The sequence below is a fragment of the Ranitomeya variabilis genome, chromosome 6 (genome assembly GCF_051348905.1).
Source record: "Ranitomeya variabilis isolate aRanVar5 chromosome 6, aRanVar5.hap1, whole genome shotgun sequence".
Taxonomy (NCBI): Eukaryota; Metazoa; Chordata; class Amphibia; order Anura; family Dendrobatidae; genus Ranitomeya; species Ranitomeya variabilis.
The window spans coordinates 38,399,812-38,422,588 of record NC_135237.1 but is presented as its reverse complement, the minus strand read 5'-3'; the positions used below and the strand labels follow the sequence as shown (position 1 = coordinate 38,422,588).

The following is a 22,777-nucleotide window of genomic DNA, read 5'->3' as shown; positions in this document are numbered from 1 at the left end:
TTGTTTTTTCATAATTTCGCCTTTCCGTTGCGGAGATATTAACGATCAAAGTATTTGACATCTAAAACGTTAATTTTTTTAAGCCCAAGTTGGCGATACCAGAAAGATTTCACTGGGGGCGTGTACTTCATCCTCATTCTGATGCTGACCAATCATAAGCCATCTGCAACACACTGGGGAAAGAACAACCCCCCCACACAATGTAAGAATACAGCTCTGATCTCCTGATCTAACCTCCTGCATGATTAGAAAATGCTGGCAAATTAGAGCTCAGATGATTCACAGCTTTCAGTTAAGGTCAGTACATGAGCAGAGCAGCCTGTCATTATGTGTTTCACATTGGAGTTGTTTGCTCTGTTCTCACTGCAGAACGATTACAAGTTGCTTTGAGCAGAACAGTGGTAAGTATTACTCATTGGGTGAAAAGGGCAGTACAGCAGAGCTGATAGTGCTATGAGAAGAGGAAAGCTGATAAAAGGATGTGTAATGTAACACTGCTAAACTCAGCTGTGCTGACCCTTCCCTCACATTCACATTATGTGAAAAGGGATAGTTATCTGCTCCAATTTTCCAGCACTTTCTAGCCATGCATGAGGTTAGACCAGGAGATCAGGGCTATATCCTTTCATCTGACACACTGTGAAACCTAAGCTATGGTGGGGGCGTGTTTTTTTTTTAAGCTGTGTTGTTGCCCACTTATGATTGGGCATCTTATACAGGGAGAAGAAGTACCCGCCCCCCCAGCTTGTCTAATTCATGATGAATTGTGGTGTTCTGAAACTGATACAAGTAAATTACTGGTGTAGCGCACAGAGGAACATGCCACTCTTCAGATGTTCTAGGCATGCACCTCTTCACGAAACAGAAGCGTCTGACTCCAAAACACCCCGGTCTTGATGAATTGGGCCCATTGTATTTATTATAAATTAAATAAACTCTGTTTTGATAATCATTCTGAACACTGTGGTCAAGCTGTTCCAATGGCAGTGAACTCACTGTAACTTTTAATTCTTATTAGAGTTATGACTAGTGATGAGTGAATATACTCGTTACTCGAGATTTCCCGAGCACACTCGGGTGTCCTCCGAGTATTTTTTAGTGCCCGGAGATTTCGTTTTCATCGCCTCAGCTGAATGATTTACATCTGTTAGCCAGCATAAGTACATGTGGGGGTTGCCTGGTTGCTAATGAATCCCCACATGTAATCAAGCTGTCTAAGAGATGTAAATCATTCAGCTGCGGCGATGAAAACTAAATCTCCAAGCACTAAAAAATACTGGGAGGACCCCTGAGCGTGCTCGGGAAATCTTGAGTAACGACTATATTCGCTCATCACTAGTTATGACCTGTTAGAAGTCAAAATTCAAGGTAAGTTTATGAGAGCCTGAACGAGGCCAGAACAAGGCTCTCATAGACTTTCACTGAGATCTTGTGACCGTTACCTCTGACTTTCGGCCAGTCAGAAGATGCGGTCACAAGTTGGCGGTGCGAGACCGGAGCCGTGCCGGAAACAGCTAAAGACGGCAGTTGGTGAGTATAATACTAGGGTCAGGGAACTTAGATTAGTTGCACCACTCTAGCGGTGAAATAAAAAAACAAAACGGCTGGGGTGGTGCTTCAAACTATTATCCATATACATAATGCAGAATTGATAAATAATGTAAAAGTTTCCTAAAAATCCCTTTCTTTTACAGAAATATAAGACCCGTGTTGGAGATAAGGGAACGCAGCTCTCCGGGGGTCAGAAGCAGAGAATCGCCATAGCACGAGCTCTGGTCCGTCAACCCAAAATCCTGTTATTGGACGAGGCCACGTCTGCTCTGGATACAGAGAGTGAGAAGGTAAAATTAGTATAAATTAGTATAAAATGATGAACATAAATGTTACCTGCCCTGCATTGCACCAAACTTCATGGTCTCAAGAGGGAAAAAACTACTTTTGGCCTAAAGGTGCCCTGTGCAAAATTATCCTTTGGTGTCCCCACCCCATTGTTTTTTTTTGTACTCAGTTTCCTCAGGACACATGGGTGAACAGGTTTCTATCTTTTATATCTTAGGAAAATTGATGGCAATAGCAATCTATGGCAATTGGGTAAAATAGGGCACTAAGAAGAAGGACACCAAAGGGGCAGTCATTTGATACTGTGCAGATAGGGGGCGCCGAGCTGAAGGACACTATTATACAGAGTGGGATGGCAGCAAGTGGTGAACAGAGAGAGTCATGTGAATCTGACTCACAGTCGCCCCTGCTGCAATCTGTGCAAAAGCAAACGTTGCAAATATCTTAGCCATGAATCGGGCATGTTGAATTTCCATATGTCCAGTCCTGTGCTCTCAAGAGCAGCAAGTCACCATTTGCATTTGGCATTGACTTCCTTTACTCCCTCCTCTATGCACACTCAACCATACTGAATGTGCACGGTTATAGTGAGGCCGGAAGAACAGCGGTCAGCCACAACATAGGCACCAATTTGAGTCTTTCCTTGAAATTCTAATTTTTGTGTTATGTTTTGATTTTTAATTCTAGTTATTGAGTCTCTAACAATATAATGTTCCCCCCGTCCCCCTCAGGTTGTACAGGAAGCTCTGGACAAAGCTCGGGAAGGTCGCACATGTATCGTCATCGCTCACCGCCTGTCCACCATTCAGAACGCAGATAAAATCGCCGTCATCCAGAACGGAAAAGTTGTAGAACAGGGGACACATCAGCAGCTCCTGCAGATGAAGGGGGTCTATCACTCGCTGGTCACAATACAGCTCGGACCCACATGAGCAGGACACGAGAGCGGACATTGCAGATTCAGATGGTGTTACTGTGAATCCAAAGACCATTACCGGGCCAGCGATACGGGCATTACACCGGGGCCGGAGCTCTCGCTCTTTGTTCCGTCTGACAATACCCAAATGTAAAATGGCAAAAATTATTATGTTGTGTAGGAATTGGTTACATCAAGTCATTTACAGTACATGTTGGGAGGAAGCAAAGGCGCTGGTGTAGAGACCTGGATGAGGAGAGCTCTACTAGGTTCTCTGCAGGCAAAATGGTTAAAAATTCCAAAAATGTGTTTATTTGTTAATGTGTCTGATATTGAAACAAAAGTGAACATGGTCTTCTGTGAATATGCTAAAAGGTGGGGATAGCGCCACTCTTCTCTATAGGTGGTGTCTGGTATGACAAACAGCGCCACTCGTCTCTAGACATCGTGTCTGGTAAGGCATAAACAGCGCCACTTTTTTAGTATAATCACATAAGACTTCTTTAGCTTTTGATATAATTTCTGTATAATTTTTCTTAATATGTTGTGTATTGTTAATATAATATATACCTCTTATTTAATAACAAGTATTGATCACTTGATAATTTCGGAGACAGGATAGTCGGAGGGTTGTTTTACTGCTGCTACCTCCCCACTTTGTTTTTGTTCTGTTTTTTTACCACTCCAGCACTGGAATAAAGTTTTGTTGAGCAAAGTTTAAAAAAAATAAACTTTTTTTCCGTAACATTTCAACTTGGCTGGTTTCCTTGAGGTTGTTTTCCAGTGAAGTACAAATACCGTGCCCTAATAAACATATCACCAGAGGGTGTAACTACAGGCAAAGCAAACAGTACAACTAGTTTTGAGTTCTTAAAGAAAAATCTTCTCAAGGGAATGTGTCACCAGGAAATGATCTGTTATTGAAATCAGGTTTTCTATGTCACAGCTCACCTCCTCCTGTACAATGACTGATAACACCTCTATATACAGTAGATAATACAGGATCCACCATTCACAATAGGTGATGTCACAGATCACCTCCTCCTCCTCCTGTACAATGACTGATAACACCTCTATATACAGTAGATAACACAGGATCCACCATTCACAATAGGTGAAGTCATAACTCAAATCCTATTTACGTCTGTATACATTAGATAATACAGGGGGATGTCCCAGCTCACCTGCTCCTCCTGTACAATGACTGATATCTATTTACAATAGATAACACAGGGTCCACCATTAACAATAGTTGATGTCACAGCTCACCTCATCCTACTCCTGTACAATGACTTATAACACCAGATGTCATAGAGAAAAATTAAAACCAATAAAAGACATCTCCAGAGAGGAGACATATAACCCCTACATTGAACATAAGAGATAAATTATAACTGGGGAAGTGGGGTCTTCCTGCAATGACCAGGAAATTACAGCAGGAGATATGCTCTGTGAACCAGATACCAAGACTTGGATTTGTTTACTCAGAGGCAGAGAAGTACACTCCCAAGGCAAGAGCTTCCTTTGTTCAAAGCACTAATCGCAGACATTTTGGAGCCAGTTGTCAGTGATGAATATTGGGATTTGCATCGATCTGATATTTATGGGAGATATATTTTTGGTGTCTTATCGAAACGGCGAACATAAAGCATTCACTCACATCACTGTAGGGCCATTCTAACCCCTCCAACTTGTTCCGATGGATGATGCTATCCATGCCATATTTCATCACCATAGTGAGGTAAAATTGCGATAGAAAACATGATAATATTTAACACAGGGGACCTCCAGGGGTGAAAATATCCTGAAAGTTGGGAAAAGTTGGGAACGCACCTAGCACATCCCACGACCAGCCCTTATATGAGCTCACCACGGGAAGGTAAGTGGGCATAACCTTGATCTAATAAATAGCAGAATTTGGGCTTCTGTATTTTGTCAGTCCTGGAAGGTACAGCTTGTTTTGGGTTTTGTCTGTTTTCCTATTGAGCACCTCCCTTCACTAAGCTCTGAGCCATTTCTGTGACACAGGTTTAGTACTTTTTATTTTGTTATCCCTTTTATTGCATGTGATTGTATATACCGTATTGTTTTGCTCCCATATTGTATAGTCTTTATAAACACTGCCCACCTTTCTGGATTAAATCTATACAATAGCTCGGTCCTTCTTGCTCTGTAAACCGCACCCCTGAATCCATACGCTATGTGTAACGGGTGTAATCGGCCTCTATAAACGATTGGTGGTGGCAACTAGTAGTTCCTTTTGCTATTTTGGACTACTAGTAGTGCAGCCACAGTCTTGTCTATCACTCTGTAATCAATTGCGTAATTGCCCTGACGATTGGTGCAACGGAGCTGTTAATCCTGGCAAACTGGTGGCAGCGGTGAGGTCTGAGTGATCTAATGAGTGTTTTCTCTGACCAGAGGAGTGGACACAAATAGAGGAGGGTCATTGTGCAAGAACAGTATATGGCGTCTTTGCAGTCCAATAATGCACAATTCCACTTGCGTTGGAGGTGGAAATGTGCCCCCTTACATCTTGGTCCCCGGTGAGGCTGCACAGGTTGCAACAATGGTATGTCCGACCCTGAATATCACCTCTATATACAGTAGATAACACAGGATCCACCATTGACAATAGGCATCATCCTTGTTTCTGGAAAACACCCATGGAGTCAAAATCGTCACTACACCTGTAGCTAAATTCCCAAAGGGATAATTTCCAAAATTGTGTTACTTGAGGGGGGGGGGGGGGGTAGAGGGGATTCTGCTCTTCTAGTACTTAGGGTCTCTGTATGTGGAGTCCGCACACTATTCTAGCAAAAACTGCGCTCCAGGAAGAAAATAACACTCCATTCCTCCTGAGTCTCGCTGGCTAGGCAATACAGTACAGCCACTTATGGAGTATTTGTGTACACTAGATAAATTGCACAACAAATTTTGGAGTCCATTTTCACCTCCTAACCTAGTTAAAATAAAAAATTTGGGGCTAAAAACCTTTTTGTGGGAAAAACTGTGATGTTATTATTTTCATGGCTCAACGTTATTAACTTCCGTATAGCACCTGAGAGTTCAAGGTGCTCACCACACATCTAGATAAACTTAAGTGTCTAGTTTTGAAAATAGGGTCACTTGTGGGGGTGTTTCCACTGTTTAGGCACTACAGGGGCTCTCCAAACGCGACATGACACCTACAGAACATTCCATCAAAATCTACGTTCCAAAAGGTCACTCTCTCCCTCCCGAGCCATGCCGTGTGCACAAACAGTGACTTTCCCCCAATTTGGGTCTAAACATTTTTGTGAAAAAAAGTTAAAATGTCCATTTTTCATCACATTTGGTTTTGTAACTTTTGTTTGAAAAATGAGAAATCGCTGGTCAACTTTTAATCCTTATAACTGCCTAACAAAAAATACACTGCTCAAAAAAATAAAGGAAGCACTTAAACAACAGAATATAACTCCAAGTATATCAAACTTCTGTGAAATCAAACTGTCCACTTAGGAAGCAACACTGTCAATCAATTTCACATGCTGTTGTGCAAATGAAATAGACAACAGATGGAAATTATTGGCAATTATCAAGACACACTCAATAAAGGAGTGGTTCTGCAGGTGGGGACCACAGACCACATCTCAGTACCAATGCTTTCTGGCTGATGTTTTGGTCACTTTTGAATGTTGGTTGTGCTTTCACACTCGTGGTAGCATGAGACAGACTCTACAACCCACACAAGTGGCTCAGGTAGTGCAGCTCATCCAGGATGGCACATCAATGCGAGCTGTGGCAAGAAGGTTTGCTGTGTCTGTCAGCGTAGTGTCCAGAGGCTGGAGGCGCTACCAGGAGACAGGTCAGTACACCAGGAGACGTGGAAGAGGCCGTAGGAGGGCAACAACCCAGCAGCAGGACTGCTACCTCCGCCTTTGTGCAAGGAGGAACAGGAGGAGCACTGCCAGAGCCCTGCAAAATGACCTCCAGCAGGCCACAAATGTGCATGTGTCTGCACAAACGGTTAGAAACCGACTCCATGAAGATGGTCTGAGTGCCCGACGTATACAGATGGGAGTTTTGCTCACAGCCCAACACCGTGCAGGACGCTTGGCATTTGCCACAGAACACCAGGATTGGCAAATTCGCCACTGGCGCCCTGTGCTCATCACAGATGAAAGCAGGTTCGCACTGAGCATGTGACAGACATGACAGAGTCTGGAGATACCACGGAGAGCGATCTGCTGCCTGCAACATCCTTCAGCATGACTAGTTTGGCAGTGGGTCAGTAATGGTGTGGGGTGGCATTTCTTTGGAGGGCCGCACAGCCCTCCATGTGCTCGACAGAGGTAGCCTGAATGCCATTAGGTACCAAGATGAGATCCTCAGACCCCTTGTGAGACCATATGATGGTGCAGTTGGCCCTGGGTTCCTCCTAATGCAGGACAATGCCAGACCTCATGTGGCTGGAGTGTGTCAGCAGTTCCTGCAAGATGAAGGCATTGAAGCTATGGACTAGCCCGCCCGTTCCCCAGACCTGAATCCGATTGAACACATCTGGGACATCATGTCTCGCTCCATCCACCAACGTCACGTTGCACCACAGACTGTCCAGGAGTTGGCGGATGCTTTAGTCCAGATCTGGGAGGAGATCCCTCAGGAGACCATCCGCCGCCTCATCAGGAGCATGCCCAGGCGTTGTAGGGAGGTCATACAGGCACATGGAGGCAACACACACACACACACAACAGAACATCATTTCCACTGAAGTTGGATCAGCCTGTAATTTGATTTTCCACTTTGATTTTGAGCATCAAATCCAGACCTCCATGGGATATTAGTTGTGATTTACATTGATAATTTCTTATGTTTTATTGTTCTCAACACATTCCACTATGTAATGAATAAAGATTTGCAACTGAAATATTTCATTCAGTGATATCTAGGATGTGGTATTTTAGTGTTCCCTTTATTTTTTGAGCAGTATATATATTTCACAAAGTGTGCTGATGTAAAGTAGACATATTGGGAATGCTATGTATTGATTATTTTGTGAGACATAACTCTCTGATTTAAGGGCATAAAAAAATTTTAAGTTTGAAAATTGCTAAAATTTTCCAAATTTTTGCCAAATGTAAGATATTTTCACAAATAAACGCAAGTCATGTCAAAGAAATTTTACCACTACCATGAAGTAAAATATGTCACGAGAACACAGTCTTAGAATCACTAGGATCTGTTGAAGCGTTCCAGAGTTTTTACCCCATAAAGTGACAGTGGTGAGAATTGAAAAAAATTGGTCTGATCAGGAAGGTGATAACAGGTTTCAGGGGTGAGGGGGTTAAAGCATATTTTCCATACCTGCCTAATATGTTTGCACAGTACTGTATATACAGCTTGTATATAGACGCAGCGTGTGGCGGAGAGAGACGACGGCAACACATTGTGTTTAAATGCTTTATTTTCTATGTTAAAATTCTTATTAATAACAGTACAGTCATATTGGCGACAAGGCCAGATCCTGGAAAGCAGCACTGAGGTTGGAAGCACACAGAGAAAAATACATTCAGTGTGAAAGTCACAGGTGCAGTCATCGATCCGTTCATATGTAGTCTACACAATATCCTGTAGATGAGGTCTCCTTACGTTAAGATCTAGAAAAATGCTTATTTCACATCTTGCATTCGACGGTAGAAGCTACAGGCCCGAGGCCTGAGACTGCACTACTGAGGCTCTGAGGGCAACATCCTGATTTCTGTCATGAAGACATGAGTTGTAAATCTTCCTCCTTCTGGTGTGAAATGTGCTATTTTTTTCTTCAGTAATTTTGAATTTTTTTACAACATTATCACAAATTTGAAAAGTGTTGAAAGTAGGAGATGAAGCTTAAAAGGGCTTTCTCACGAAAACCCCCCAAAAACAAACATATCTGACTGGTGTGACCCATGCTAATCAGAATGGGGATCCTATAGTCCCCTTTGTGAATGGAGCGGTAATGAGCATGTGTGACCACTGTACTCCATTGGGGAACGGGGGTGGCGCTTGCTTATGACCACTGCGTTGGGAGGGTGGCGCTTGCTTATTACCACTCCATTCAGAAAAAGACTATTAGGCTCACAATTTTGGAATCGGTGGGGGTTTCAGATCCCTCAGCGGTCACACATTTATCATCCATCCAATGTACTTACTTTTTTTTGTACATGATTCTATTGAAAACTAAAACAAACCATCTCATTTTCATGTCGAAACACCACAATCTGAAGCAAATTGGTAGGAACCAGGCTCCTTTCTGACTAGACCACTTGATTGTCTGTCAAGAATTGGGTCTATGATATGGTTGACTGTAAAATTTTGAGGAGAACATGTGGTCTTCAGAATATCTCGGTAGTGCAGCCTCAGGCTTTAGGCCTATAACTTAATCTCTACATTTTAGAGCTTAAGGGCTTTTTTTTTTTTAGGTCACCCCTACAATCTCTGACATGATCAGATACTGTTATATAACTGGTTCTTACTGTGGTAAATCCTCACATATAGGATACTACTGTGACAATCGCGGATTTAGCAGTGGTTGTTTTCTATGGAGAAAACAAACAAGTGTGCCATTTTGAAATGTAACGGAGAATTATGTGGTAATAACGAGGGGGAATCCTCTGTTCGGGGTCCGCATCTCTCGGCAAGAGAGTGTAGAGCGGTTACAAAGAGCGTCTCTTGCTGTGGAGGACCTGTCCTGTCCACTGGCAAGCCATAGATGTGTAATGCTTCATTTGTCCAGTGGAGGCACTGTAGGTAAATGAGACACTTACTACTCCACAGATCGCAAGGAGTAAAGTCCAGTACGGAGGGCAATTACTGATCACCTTATTATCATGGAGCCTATTTAAATGACTATAGTTTGTCCAAAGAAGGAGAAGTTGTATAGGCCGGGCTCTCACGTTATGTATTTGGTGCAACTTTTACGTACTTAAAATCTGCAAAACAATGTTTTACAGTACGACATAATCGGCGTCGGGTATCAATGTGATGCCGGAATACGTGGGTTTGTTGCCCATAAAAAAAGAATAGATTTCACTTCTCTAATGTGACATCTATTTTAGAAAATGGAGGCTTGAGTGACTAGTTGCTATGGGCAACAGGGCAACATGGCCACGGTGTACCTGAGAGATGAGGCCTTATGTGATGGTGTATCGCGATCACTAGTGGTTATAATAGGCCAAAAGTGTTCACATCCGGTCAGACGTGACAGTGTTTGTGTATTTATTATTATTCTACACTATGAACTGTTTATTTTTATGATTTACTGGCAAAATTACTTTTTAGCATGTTAAAGGAATACTACACTGCAGGCGGCAGCCATGCACGTCCTGACTAAATTAACCCAAATTAATAAGGATTTTGCTTATTAATTCATTAGAAATCTCCGCCTCCCCTCTACCGATATACCTGATTGGACTATTGCGCATTTTTATTTAAAGGGATTGTCCCACAAATAAATTAGATTTCAAATCAGTAGATCTTGGAATAATAATAATTTGCACAATTGGATGTGTTTATATAAAATGTTCCTGTGCTGAGATAATCTTATACATGTGCCCCTGCTGTGTACTGTGTAATGGCTGTGTCTGACCGTGCAGGAACATACCACAGCTCCAGTTTCATTTGGTACTAATTGTTATGGTCTTTACCAAAGAAGCAGTGCTTACAGGTAATTATGCAGCGCAGTCTAACGACACTCCCCCGAGGATCTGTAAGCACCACCCCTTTGAAAAAAAGTTAAAAAAACTAGCAGTACATAAAGAGACTCACATCTCTGGAACCATATGGCGGATTTAAGGAAAAAAAAACAATGGAAAACTCGGGAGCAGTGTGAATAAAAAAAAAAAAGAGAAAAGAGCAAAAACGGAGAATTCTGCACCGACGGCAGGTCTTCTTTAAAAGTAAAAATGTATCTCTAAATTCGTACATCCACTAAAGTGCATTCAAATAGTTTCTCTATCCCGCTGACCCTAATGGATGATTGGAGCCTACTTAAAAGGGTAAATATATAAGAAATACTGCTGAGGATTAATTACCATAATTTTTTTAAAGTTTTTTTTTGTGGTTTTAAAATCTTGAGTGCAAAAATTTTGAGTCAATAATAATCACGTTCTGTATACTAATTTCTCTCTATAACACCTTGTAAGCCCAGAATTTTCTTGTTGTACACAGTATAACCCAGCAATGGACGGCATCAATAGCATCCTACTTCCTCCCAAGCGAATCATCATCATCACCTCTAAATAAAAGCAAAACATAAAAATTAACAAAACCCCCAAAAAATCCCGTGCTCTCGGGGTAAGTGATAAAACGGATAAAACGGACGACTGATGAAGTCTTTATGGGTTTCTTATGACATTGCATTGCTTTTGCGTTGAGCACTCTGCATTGGTTAATGCTTTTTTTTATTTATTTTTTTTAGGACCCGTTTTTGCATTGTTCGTTCGTTTGTCTTTTTTCTATCATGATACAGACAGAGCCGCTCCATTGTGGGTAAATCAGTGTAATAGTGATGGGTGGGGTGGAAACAATAACGAATATTGTCCCCCTCTGGCTCAATGAGGTGGGACATAATGCAGGGTGCCGACGTGAAGTTAAAAGGGGTTGTCCCAAATGGGCAAATTATTACCTATACTCAGGTTATATAGGCGATATCTTGCTTAATCGCTGAGAATGACTGCTCGGACCCCCAGCAGTCTGGAGAAAGGGGCTCTGAATGGACTGGGGGCATGCCTGTACTCCGTCACGCCATTTGGAGATGGCACCATTTCAGAGTCCCGTTCTTGGGATTGGTGGATGTCCAATCGGCTGGACCCCCAGCAAGATATCATTTATCATGCGAACAACCCCTTTAAATGGAAGTGGATTTACTTGTTCTCATGTTGCAGGAGAGTTAAAGTATGACCTTGCGCCCACTAAATTCCATGATGGCCGTGGACTTCAATTCTACTTGTTTGGTGCACAGTAGATCTGCGCTACATCCCCGAAATCTAGCCACTGCTTGTATTAGTCCCCTAGACCCCAATACTCTATAAACAAATATCTCAGGATAGCTGATAAATGATGGGGGTCAACTCCTTTTAAAACGTCAAATGGTATGAAAAAAAAAAAATGATGAAATTTTTTTGGGAACTCCCCTTTAAATATGGAGAACAATGAAGTCGGCTTTGTCTGTAGGACTGTGTGTGGCGGATCCACGTATATCGGTAAGAACGGCTTCACAAGCCAAGTTTTAAAAAGTCCAAGTACGGACTGCGGCTTCTGGACCGAACTGATCTCAACGTCCTCATGCTTATACATCAGGCTGTTACTTTCAGGTTCGGTAATCGCAGCCCCTGCACGGACCCCGACACTCGGTCCGAGGATTTGTAAACATTGTGCTAAAACCTATATCTGCGTTTTATGTGATAATGGAAAGTTAAAAAGCCCCCAGGCGCGTGGTCATCATCGACTACAGCTGAGCGCTGACCGTCAGCTGCACCATGTCATGGAAGTTCTGGAACACGGTCCGGCACAGCTTTTCGGCATCGGTTTCGGGGCTGGACTTCCAGGCACTGCAGGCCACAACAAACCTGAGACATCAAAAATAATAATAATAATGAAAAGATGTTAATAGTTCTTTGGAAAGCTAAGAGGAAAAAAAAAAAACATTCTAGGGATTCAGCACAGTGATATGTCCATATGGAGTAAACAAAAAATTGCTTTAAAAAAAAAAAAAAAAAAAGCTTGAAATAATATAAAAAAATTTTTTTTTTGCCATTTACATGTGTCTTTTTTGATAATTTTTAATTTCAGGTTTTGAAAAATGCCTGGTGAGAAAAAAAAAAAAAAAAAAAAGTGCTCGCCCCTTATTTAAAGGTGGCTTCTGATGTAAAACATGAGCTTTTTTACACTCCTATTTCCTGTTCTTTCAGGAAGAATTTTCAGTAGGCTCATTATTATCAGAGGCAGGATCACAATGACTGATAACATTGGATCCATCAATTACAAAAATCGATTTCACAGCTAACCCCCCAATGACTTTTGCACACCCTCATTAGAAGCTACAATACAGGAGACAAAGTCTGGTTCTCTGCATTGCTGCTAATATTAAACAAAAAAAATTTGTTTCACAAACACATTTAACACAAAAACCTAATTTTAATAGATCATTTTCTTTTTTAAAAACAGAAACATTACAAATAGTTGAAGACATACCTGTCATCTCGGATTCTGTAGAAAAAGCCGTATCCATCTTTTACCATAGGAACTACAGCTCCGTGGACATTTGTGTAGCCGACGAGACTCGTGGAAAGGACAAAGTTGCCTCCACCTCCACTGGGATCACATCAAGGACACATAGTGAAGATATCAGATGGGTGTATTCAGAGCAAAATGACAATATAATGTGCCTTAAGTGACATTTATCAATTTACTTTGTAACACACAATGCAATGACTGCAGGGTTTAACCCATTTCAGCTGTGACCAGTTTAATTTCTAACATTTTTGTTTTTCCTCCCGTCCTTCCAAGATACATAACTATTTTATTTTTCAGTCGACATTGCTGTATGAAAGATTGCTTTCTTTTGCAGGAGGAGTCGTAGTTTTGCATAAGACCGATTTAATTTTACCATATAAATGCATTAAAAAAAAAAAAAAAAAAAAAAAAAAAAAGAAAAAGAAAAAAAAATTCCAATTGCAGAAAAATGGTTAAAAAAATGAATGGCACCGTTTTTTTTTCAGTTTTGTTGTTAATAACATTCACAGTGCGATAAAAATCACCTAAAAATCTTGGGGTAAATCTTTTGGTATATACAATGTTTTCCTACTTTTGATGGTGCTTTTTACTTTATTTTTATTTTTTTAAGGGTGTGCAGCAACCATAGAAAAAAAAGAAAATCTGGAGTTTCGATTTCTATTTTTATATATTGTTTACCATTCAAGTTAGTTTATTATACATTTTGATAGGTTGGACTGTTGTAGGGATATGCGGTAATACCAAATATGCTTTTTTTTCTGTACTTTTATAAAAGGAAATGTGTGATTTGAATTTTAATATTTTTTTAAATATTTATCCAACCTTTTTATTATTATTACTGATAAGAAACCAATCCAATAATGATATTATAATCACCTCTTTGTGAACGCCGGGTCATTATAGAGTTCTGGGACGGCAAGTCCTTCTTCTTTTGCAATGAGGAGGAGGCCAAGCAGATGTCGATCAAATCCTGCAAGTACATGGATATAAGGGAATTTCAGAGAAAATATTTGCAGTATGTGAAATAACTAGAAATCTGAGCAAAAACAGTAAAGCAAAATATTTACAAACTTTCTCAACTTTTTCTCAATGGTGACGTTACAATAAAAGGGTGAAACGTTACTTTAAAGTCTATGTTATTCTTGGAAATATGTTATTTGACAACGGGGAGTTACCCTTCTCGTCACTGCTACACAGACTGTTTAATATGGTCATAGGGTCGAGGGATGTGCCCTTTTTAAAAGTCCAATTGTATCTCCAAGTTGGGGGGGAAATAACATTGGAACAGCACACAGTTCTCAGCATTGTCATATGCAGGGGGACTGGTAGAACATGGTTCTGCGACGCCTCTCGTTTCAGCAATAGGCGCAGCAGAACCAGCCTTGATGCCAGCGGACCTCACCCTATCCCGGGCAACAGAGACGTCGCCCCGTGTCTAATCCGAAAGTGTGAGCTGCAGCAGAACCCCTTTTCTACAATTTAATTCACCTTTGCCAAGCTGGCATTCATTCATCATCTTGTTATGCTTCGCAAATGCCTTTAGCATCAGGTCTCGGCGTTGGGCACGCTGAAGAAATATAATTGTGAAAATTTACACTGACATTTCTCCAACAAGATGGGAAAAAGTGAGAATAAGCATTTTGGAATCTTTAACCCCCCACCCCATTAATCACCTAAATGACTGTTGTGCAATTTTTGTGACCCCATCATTGCTTCTTTTTCTACTAGGCTCATGCCTGTACATTTCTGTGTAGCTGTGCTTGGTACTGAAACCATGTACTGTTCTCTTGAATGGTACTATGATGCAATACAAGGCATATTGCTGTACATTTTTGTGTATCAGTGCCTGGTACTGAAGCTATGTACTATTCTCTTGAATGGTACGATGATGCAATACAAGGCATATTGCTGTACATTTCTGTGTAGCTGTGCCTGGTACTGAAGCTATGTACTATTCTCTTGAATGGTACTATGATGCAATACAAGGCATATTGCTGTACATTTTTGTGTAGCCGTGCCTGGTACTGAAGCTATGTACTATTCTCTTGAATGGCACTATGATGCAATACAAGGCATATTGCTGTACATTTTTGTGTAGCTGTGCCTGGTACTGAAGCTATGTACTATTCTCTTGAATGGCACTATGATGCAATACAAGGCATATTGCTGTACATTTTTGTGTATCAGTGCCTGGTACTGAAGCTATGTACTATTCTTTTGAATGGCACTATGATGCAATACAAGGCATATTGCTGTACATTTTTGTGTAGCTGTGCCTGGTACTGAAGCTATGTACTATTCTCTTGAATGGTACTATGATGCAATACAAGGCATATTGCTGTACATTTTTGTGTAGCTGTGCCTGGTACTGAAGCTATGTACTATTCTCTTGAATGGCACTATGATGCAATACAAGGCATATTGCTGTAAATTTTGTGTATCAGTGCCTGGTACTGAAGCTATGTACTATTCTCTTGAATGGTACTATGATGCAATACCAGGCATATTGCTTTACATTTCTGTGTAGCTGTGCCTGGTACTGCAGCTGTGTACTATTCCTTTGAATGGGACTATGACACAGTACCAGGCACATCGCTGTATATTTCTGTGTGGCTGCGCTTGGTAATTCAGCTGTGTACTATTCCCTAGAATGGGACTATAACACAGTACCAGAGAAGGCCACTAAACAATGCAAGGTGCTGTAACTTGTCAACAATAATAGAGGCACAGCAATGCTGATCCCCTTATTTGGCCGATTGGTGGGGCTGGCTGGAATCAGACCCTCCCAGTCGGATACTGATGGCATAATTATAAGACATCAAAATTATAGGCTCCAAAACTTTTTAATGGCAATTGTGTGGAACATAAATGAGAACCTACTGTGGAAGCAGGATCCAGCATGGATCGGCACCAATCCACAGCCTCCACTGTGCAAGGCCTCATGGTTTCTGTGCGACCGTGATAGAACATTCTAGTCGTAGCGGTTTCATAGCAGGATCCGGGGCTGTGCCACCGACAAAAAAAAAAAAAATAGATGAGATACGTTTTTACCTTTTTTTTTTTTCTTTAGCATTTCTCTTTTAAATAAATAGCTAACCAAAGGTATGTTAACAGTTTTTTTTGCAGAGTTTTCGAAGCAAAAACTGAGCAGTACCGTCAAGTTTGTTTGTGTTTTTTTATTAGGAGGACTTGAAAAATTTCCACTCAGTTTGTGCTCAGAAAAAAAAAATCTGTGTGTACATAGTCTAAAAAATGTACACTCCCTTTAAAGGGATTTTCCTGCTTCAGAAAATTCCTGTCGTCCAGCTGCATTTTGTTTTAAAAAAAAAATAAATAAATAATGTTTTAATAATAATGTCCAGGTCCAGCGTGAAGTCTCCAGCGCTGCGTCTTTTATTGTCTACAGCGCTGCAGTCAATCAGTGAGCTCAGCAGCTCTGCCCAAGATGACCGGTCTCCCGACCTGGACTCATAGCATCTCAGACACGCGGTCCATATATAGACTATGAAATGCGACCATCTGAACCCGACCCAAGAGGTAGAAACTAACCAAAGTGCCAAAGAGGAGAACCCCTTAAAAAGTTTTCAAAGACTGAAAATTGCACTAAATAACATGAAGTCCTCCTAATATTTTAACCCTTACCGTCCATGAAGTTTGTAAAATGCCAACTGGAGAGACAGCTGGACAAACGTGTCTGGGTGAAGCTTCTTCTTCTTCACGAGTGACTTCCCGAAAGATGTAAAGGCGTAACTAGCTACCTGCAAGTCAGAAGCCTGGGAACATGACGGACAATGGAAGCAAAAAAAAAAAAAAGAGATGAAAAATACCGGACTCGTGAACCAATACATAAACGTTATACATGTCGATTTGGATTTTCACTAATAGATCTGTAATGATCATCTGTTCAACTAGAAGCCTCACCAATCCCAAAAATGGATGGACTAAGGTTCCTGCACAATTTTTCATGCAAAGCTGTCTACACTCTGCAAAGAAGCGACATCTCCAAAGAGAGTTGTCCAAAATGTTTAAAAGAAGTCTGATTTTGTCCAAAAACAGCGCCTCCCCTCTCAGCAGGTTGCAGGTGGTATGGCGCTTAGTTGCATTACCAAACAAACCCCATAGACGCTGTTTTCCAAAGTCTGGCATTTTGTTTTCCAATTCTGAACCAACCCTTTAACTGGAGCAGCAGGTGGAGAAAAAAAAAAATATATATACTGACATTGAATGGCAAAAGCATCTCCTGTGTATACCTGAGTGTGATACTGCGCCTTGGCCGAGGCAATGTCATTAATTATCTTCTGATCCACGGTGAAGACCAACTCTTCCGGATCTGGAAGGTCCTGAACAGAGGACGAGCCCTGAGAAGAGAAGGGGGGACATTATATGGACATTGTATGGACCAAATGACCAGACTCTGGTGATACTGATCGGCCACGTACCTTCCAGCGCCCCTCACAGGCCTTGATATTCTGGTCTATGTAGTCACATAATGCCACCAGCACCATGGCATCATAAGGCGCGTGCTGGAAAATAAGAGCATAAAGGCATCATAGCGTGTGGGGTCAGGCACGCATCTCACGGCAGCAAAAGTATCACGGCAGATAAAGTATGAGATGCGGCAGTTATTTCAACGGCCGGGAATTAACATCCATCTCCTCTCTTCACATAGGTACAATATCTGCTTGCTGTCACCTGCTGCTTATCATCCTGCAACATTCTCTTTAATGGTATATAACAGTGCCTGCTGAATGTTTGCTAAATCCATTTTTTGCATTGTACTCACTGCTGTGCATCCATGCTGGGGGGGGGGGGGGTCACAGGAGATGTTATCTGGTGCAAGGTGTTACAGCATATGGATGAAGCCAGGCCCAGGCGCCTTTGATCATCTAACCTCCCCTGGTGTGTTGGCCAATTGCTAATTTATCCCAAATCAGCTCCCACAACCCCTTTCACCTGATCCTCTACTTAAGGTACCTTCACACGAAGCGACGCTGCAGCGATAGCGACAACGATGTCGATCGCTGCAGCGTCGCTGTTTGGTCGCTGGAGAGCTGTCACACAGACCGCTCTCCAGCGATCAACTATGCCGAGGTCCCCTGGTAACCAGGGTAAACATCGGGTAACTAAGCGCAGGGCCGCGCTTAGTAACCCGATGTTTACCCTGGTTACCAGCGTAAAATCTAAAAAAAACAAACAGCACATACTTACATTCACGTCCCCCTGCGTCCACTTCCTGACTGACTGAGCGCCGTACAGTGAGAGCAGAGCGGTGACGTCACCGCTGTGCTGCTTTCACTTTCACTTTGCGGCGCTGAGTCAGAGGAGGAAGCAGACTGCAGGGGACGCAATGTAAGTATGTACTGTTTGTTTTTTTTACATTTTACGCTAGTAACCAGGGTAAACATCGGGTAACTAAGCGCGGCCCTGCGCTTAGTAACCCGATGTTTACCCTGGTTACCAGTGTAAAATATCGCTGGTATCGTTGCTTTTGCTTTCAAACACAACGATACACAGCGATCGGACGACCAAATAAAGTTCTGGACTTTATTCAGCGACCAGCGACATCACAGCAGGATCCTGATCGCTGCTGCGTGTCAAACGAAACGATATCGCTAGCGAGGACGCTGCAACGTCACGGATTGCTAGCGATATCGTTATAATGTCGTTTCGTGTGAAGGTACCTTTAGTCCTATAAATTTAGTAGCATTCTAAGGGGTGCACGCGTGTGGAGTCAGGCACATGTCTCCCAGCAGCAAAAGTATCACGAGGCGGCAGTTATTTCAATGGCAGGAGTCAGGACCCCACTCAATGTATCTGTCTCCTTTGGGTATGTCTGGAGAGTAAGCACTTTCTATTAACCCATCTTTCTCCATCATGTTCACATATGCCCTTACAGTGTTTGCTCCACTAATCCTCACTCTCCTTCGCTATCCCCAAACCCCAGCACCCTCTAACCAAATAATCATCTCCCCTTCCCTCTTTCCTCCCCACCTGACCACTTCTGCTGACCTGCTCCTCAACCTCAAATCTGTCCTAATAAAACATAAAACAAGCCGGCCACTCTCTTTCTCCCACCTGCTCTCCCTGTCTCTTCTTGTCCTCACTGCTGGCGACATATCTCCCAATCCTGGACCCCGCAGCTCATGCCTCCCATTACTAACCCCTCCCTATCTAATATGAACTACCACAATCTTTCCAACATAAAACCCGTGCCCCTGACGCCCACCCCCCTGCTCCCTCTCTCTGGAGCACTCTGGAATGCCCGCTCAATCTGCAATAAGCTTCATGTGATTCATGACCTTTTTCTCTCTCACAAGCTTGCCTTCCTCGGCCTCACTGAAACATGGCTGACACCCTCTGACACAGCCTCCCCTGCTGCGCTGTGTTACGGCTGCCTCCACTGCACCCACACCCCTCGCCCCGGCAACAAACATGGTGGAGGAGTGGGTCTTCTTTCTTCTAACTGCACCTTTAATCCAAACACACCTCTACCCTCCCTTATCCTCCCCTCTTTTGAAGTCCACTCTGTCGGCATCTACTCTCCCGCCAACCTCCAAGTGGCCGTCATATACCGACCTCCGGGCCCGGCCACTGCCTTTATTGACCAATTCTCCACCTGGCTTCTTCACTTTCTTTCCACTGACATTCCCACTATCATCATGGGTGACTTCAACATCCCCACTGATCGCCTTCAGTCAACAGCCTCCAAACTTCCGTACCTTACTTCATCTTTTGGACTTACTCAGTGGTCCTCCGCAGCCACCCACACAGACGGGCATACACTAGACCTGGTATTCACCCGTCTCTGCTCTCTAACTTCACCACCTCCCCTCTCCCTCTATCCGACCACCATCTGCTCACTTTCTCATCCCTGTTCTCCTCACCGGTCACCCATGTCCAGCAACATGCGCACCCCCGCAGAAACCTTGCACACTTAGACACCCACACACTCTCTGACTCCATCCTACCACTGGCATCCATATCCTCACTCCACGACACAGACAGTGCCGCTGCTTTCTATAATGCCACTCTTGCATCAGCTATTGACACGTTCGCCCCTCTCGTCCATGGCAGAGTGCGTCGTATCAATAGACAACCCTGGCACAATAACACCACTAAAAAGCTCCGGCAAGTGTCCAGGGTTGCGGAGCGGCGTTGGAAGAAAACACACTCGCAAGACGACTTCACTGTATTCAAACAAGCAACACTCGCTTTCAAATCTGCTCTCACCTCTGCTAAACAGGCCTACTTCACAACCCTCATATCTTTCCTATCCTACAACCCCAAACAGTTATTCAAAACCTTTAACTCCCTCCTCCGCCCCCCACTGCCCCCTCCAACCTCTCTCATCTCTGCTGAGGACTTTGCCACACACTTTAAAAATAGGATCGACCAAACAAGGCAAGTCTTCATTGGTCTGATATACAAAGGTGTTGTGGTGGTTGAACAATGTCCAAAACCCGTAACCTCCCTATCCAACATCACTGAAGGGGTGCTTAATTGTCTCCTCTCCAAATCACACCTTACCACCTGTGCGCTCGACCCCATCCCACCTCCTCCCCAGCCCACCTCTTCAACCTATCACTAACTTCTGGCACCTTCCCATCTGCTTTCAAACATGCCACAATCACGCCAATCCTTAAAAAAACAACTCTCGATCCAACAGCTATGTCCAGCTATCGCCCAATATCGCTGCTCCCATTCACTTCCAAACTCCTGGAGCAGCACGTCCACTCTGAAATTTCCTCCCACTTCTGATCTAACTTGCTCTTTGACAATTTACAATCTGGTTTCCGCCCCCATCACGCAACAAGACAGTCCTGACCAAAATTACTAACGACTTACTTACAGCCAAAGCCAACAGACAATACTCTAAACTCCTCCTTCTAGACCGGTCCTCTGCTGTCGACACAGTTGACCACTGCCTCCTACTACAGATCCTCTCTTCCTTTGGCATCAAAGACCTCGCCCTATCCTGGATCTCCTTGTACCTTTCCAACCGCACATTCAACATCTCCCTCTCCCACACTACCTCCTCATCCCACCCTCTCTCTGTTGGAGTCCCCCAAGGCTCTGTTCTAGGACCCCTACTCTTCTCAATCGTTACACTTGGCCTGGGACAACTCAAAGTCCCATGGATTGCAGTACCACCTTTATGCTGATGACACTCAGATCTACCTTTCTGGCCCAGACGTCAATTTTGGCACCATTTATTGTTCTATTGCATTTACTGTGCAGGATAAAAAAAATGCACTCACTTTAGCACAATTACTTTGATCCAAATATGGCCCTAATTCTTCATTTTATTTGTTTTTGCTTTTTTTAGGCATTTTAATATTTGCGTCAAATTCATTATGGTTTTCTGTGTTCGTTTTTTTGTTTTTTTTAGCACTCATTTTTTACTTCACTCATCAATGAGGCTGTGATTTCTGTGTCCCAGACATTTTTAGCCAATTCATCATTCGAGACGTTTCTAAATGTTGCAAACTTTACAAGCCATTGTACTCCAGTACCCTAGTGGAGCACAAATATGGTCTAATTTTTTTATTTTGTGGGCAGCATGGTGGCTCAGTGGTTAGCACAGCAGCCTTGCAGCGCTGGTGTCCTGGGTTCAAACCCCACCAAGGACAACATCTGCAAAGAGTTTGTATGTTCTCTCCGTGTTTGCGTGGGTTTCATCTGGGTTCTCCGGTTTCCTCCCACATTCCAAAGACATACTGATAGGGAATTTAGATTGTGAGCCCCATCGGGGACACTGATGATAATGTGTGCAAACTGTAAAGCGCTGCGGAATATGTTAGCGCTATATAAAAAAAGATAGAGAAAAAAAAATTAAGATTTTATTTTTTCAGCACATTTTAAGTTAAAAACTTTGTGCCAATATTTTACTCAAAGTTACACAATTCTTCAAACATTGCTCCAAATTCATCGAATTGTTGGTGCACAAAATCCAATGGTGCAGAAAGAAAGTTAAATAAAAAAAATAATAATTTAAATAAAAACAAAATGATGATTCGGGCGCCTTTGTGCACTTTTTTTATATTGCGCTTAGATATATTAAAGCATTTTTGTAATAGTAAAAATATTTTTAGAATTTTCATGCCCTCAGCTTTTTTTTTTTTAGAATATTTAATAACTTTTATTTTTAAATTCCTGCTTTTTAATTCTTTGCCAATGTAAAAATGTACTATACCTTCTTTATTGCAATTTAATATGCTTGTCGGTGTAAAATCGACAGGCATCCCATTATGGCCTGCTTCTGGCAAAATGGCAGTCATAGGGTCTTCGTTAGGTCCCTCATTGACATAGAAACTCATCATCATCATCCCACAATCACATTCCCAGGGCACTAATGGGAGTGGAAAAATGGAGTCCTTGCTTTCTTTCTCTCAGTCTAACCACTTAGGTGCATCAAGCACTAACGACCCTAGCATCCGAGGGGTTTTGGGTAGGATTGGAGTTATTCATACATAGGACGCTTGGCAAATTAATAACATTTAAGACATTACAGTAGTAATTTTAAAATAAATTTAATCAGGACAATCCCCGAGGTCTACAGATAAACAGAGACCGGGCCAGGACCCCAGAATATTAACCCTAATATTTCTACTTACATCACAGTTAGATCCCAACACACCATTCCGGTATACGATGGAGTTGTAGGATTTGTCTCCCCAGCGTATAGTTGGGTCTCCGGCCAGGCCCATCCATGTAATCTGTATGATTGAGAACACAAACAATTCTAATTAGCCAAAACTAACCCGA

General features: G+C 42.4%; 2 protein-coding genes across 3 annotated transcripts in view; one reads left to right on the top strand and one right to left on the bottom strand.

Annotated features, from left to right (window-relative positions):
• Positions 1–3,508, top strand: part of ABCB1 (ATP binding cassette subfamily B member 1) — a 70,724-nt gene extending 67,216 nt beyond the window's left edge. Inside the window, exons 27-28 of the mRNA XM_077268254.1 lie at positions 1,695–1,841; positions 2,571–3,508. Of these exons, the coding sequence (XP_077124369.1) occupies positions 1,695–1,841; positions 2,571–2,771 (348 nt within the window). The 3' untranslated portion in view covers positions 2,772–3,508. The remainder of the gene's footprint in view (positions 1–1,694; positions 1,842–2,570) is intronic.
• The window catches only part of CROT (carnitine O-octanoyltransferase), a 48,756-nt gene that overhangs the window by 3,116 nt on the left and 22,863 nt on the right, over positions 1–22,777 (bottom strand). The window contains exons 9-17 of one of the 2 annotated variants that reach the window (XM_077268255.1): positions 22,627–22,728; positions 17,452–17,535; positions 17,263–17,370; positions 16,655–16,785; positions 15,893–16,016; positions 14,501–14,579; positions 13,889–13,982; positions 12,971–13,090; positions 8,184–12,345 (exon numbers count right to left, since the gene is read on the bottom strand). In XM_077268255.1, the coding sequence (XP_077124370.1) occupies positions 12,225–12,345; positions 12,971–13,090; positions 13,889–13,982; positions 14,501–14,579; positions 15,893–16,016; positions 16,655–16,785; positions 17,263–17,370; positions 17,452–17,535; positions 22,627–22,728 (963 nt within the window). In that variant the 3' untranslated portion in view covers positions 8,184–12,224. Of the gene's footprint in view, positions 1–8,183; positions 12,346–12,970; positions 13,091–13,888; positions 13,983–14,500; positions 14,580–15,892; positions 16,017–16,654; positions 16,786–17,262; positions 17,371–17,451; positions 17,536–22,626; positions 22,729–22,777 lie in introns of those variants that run through there. The other variant, XM_077268256.1, reaches the window with a different exon arrangement.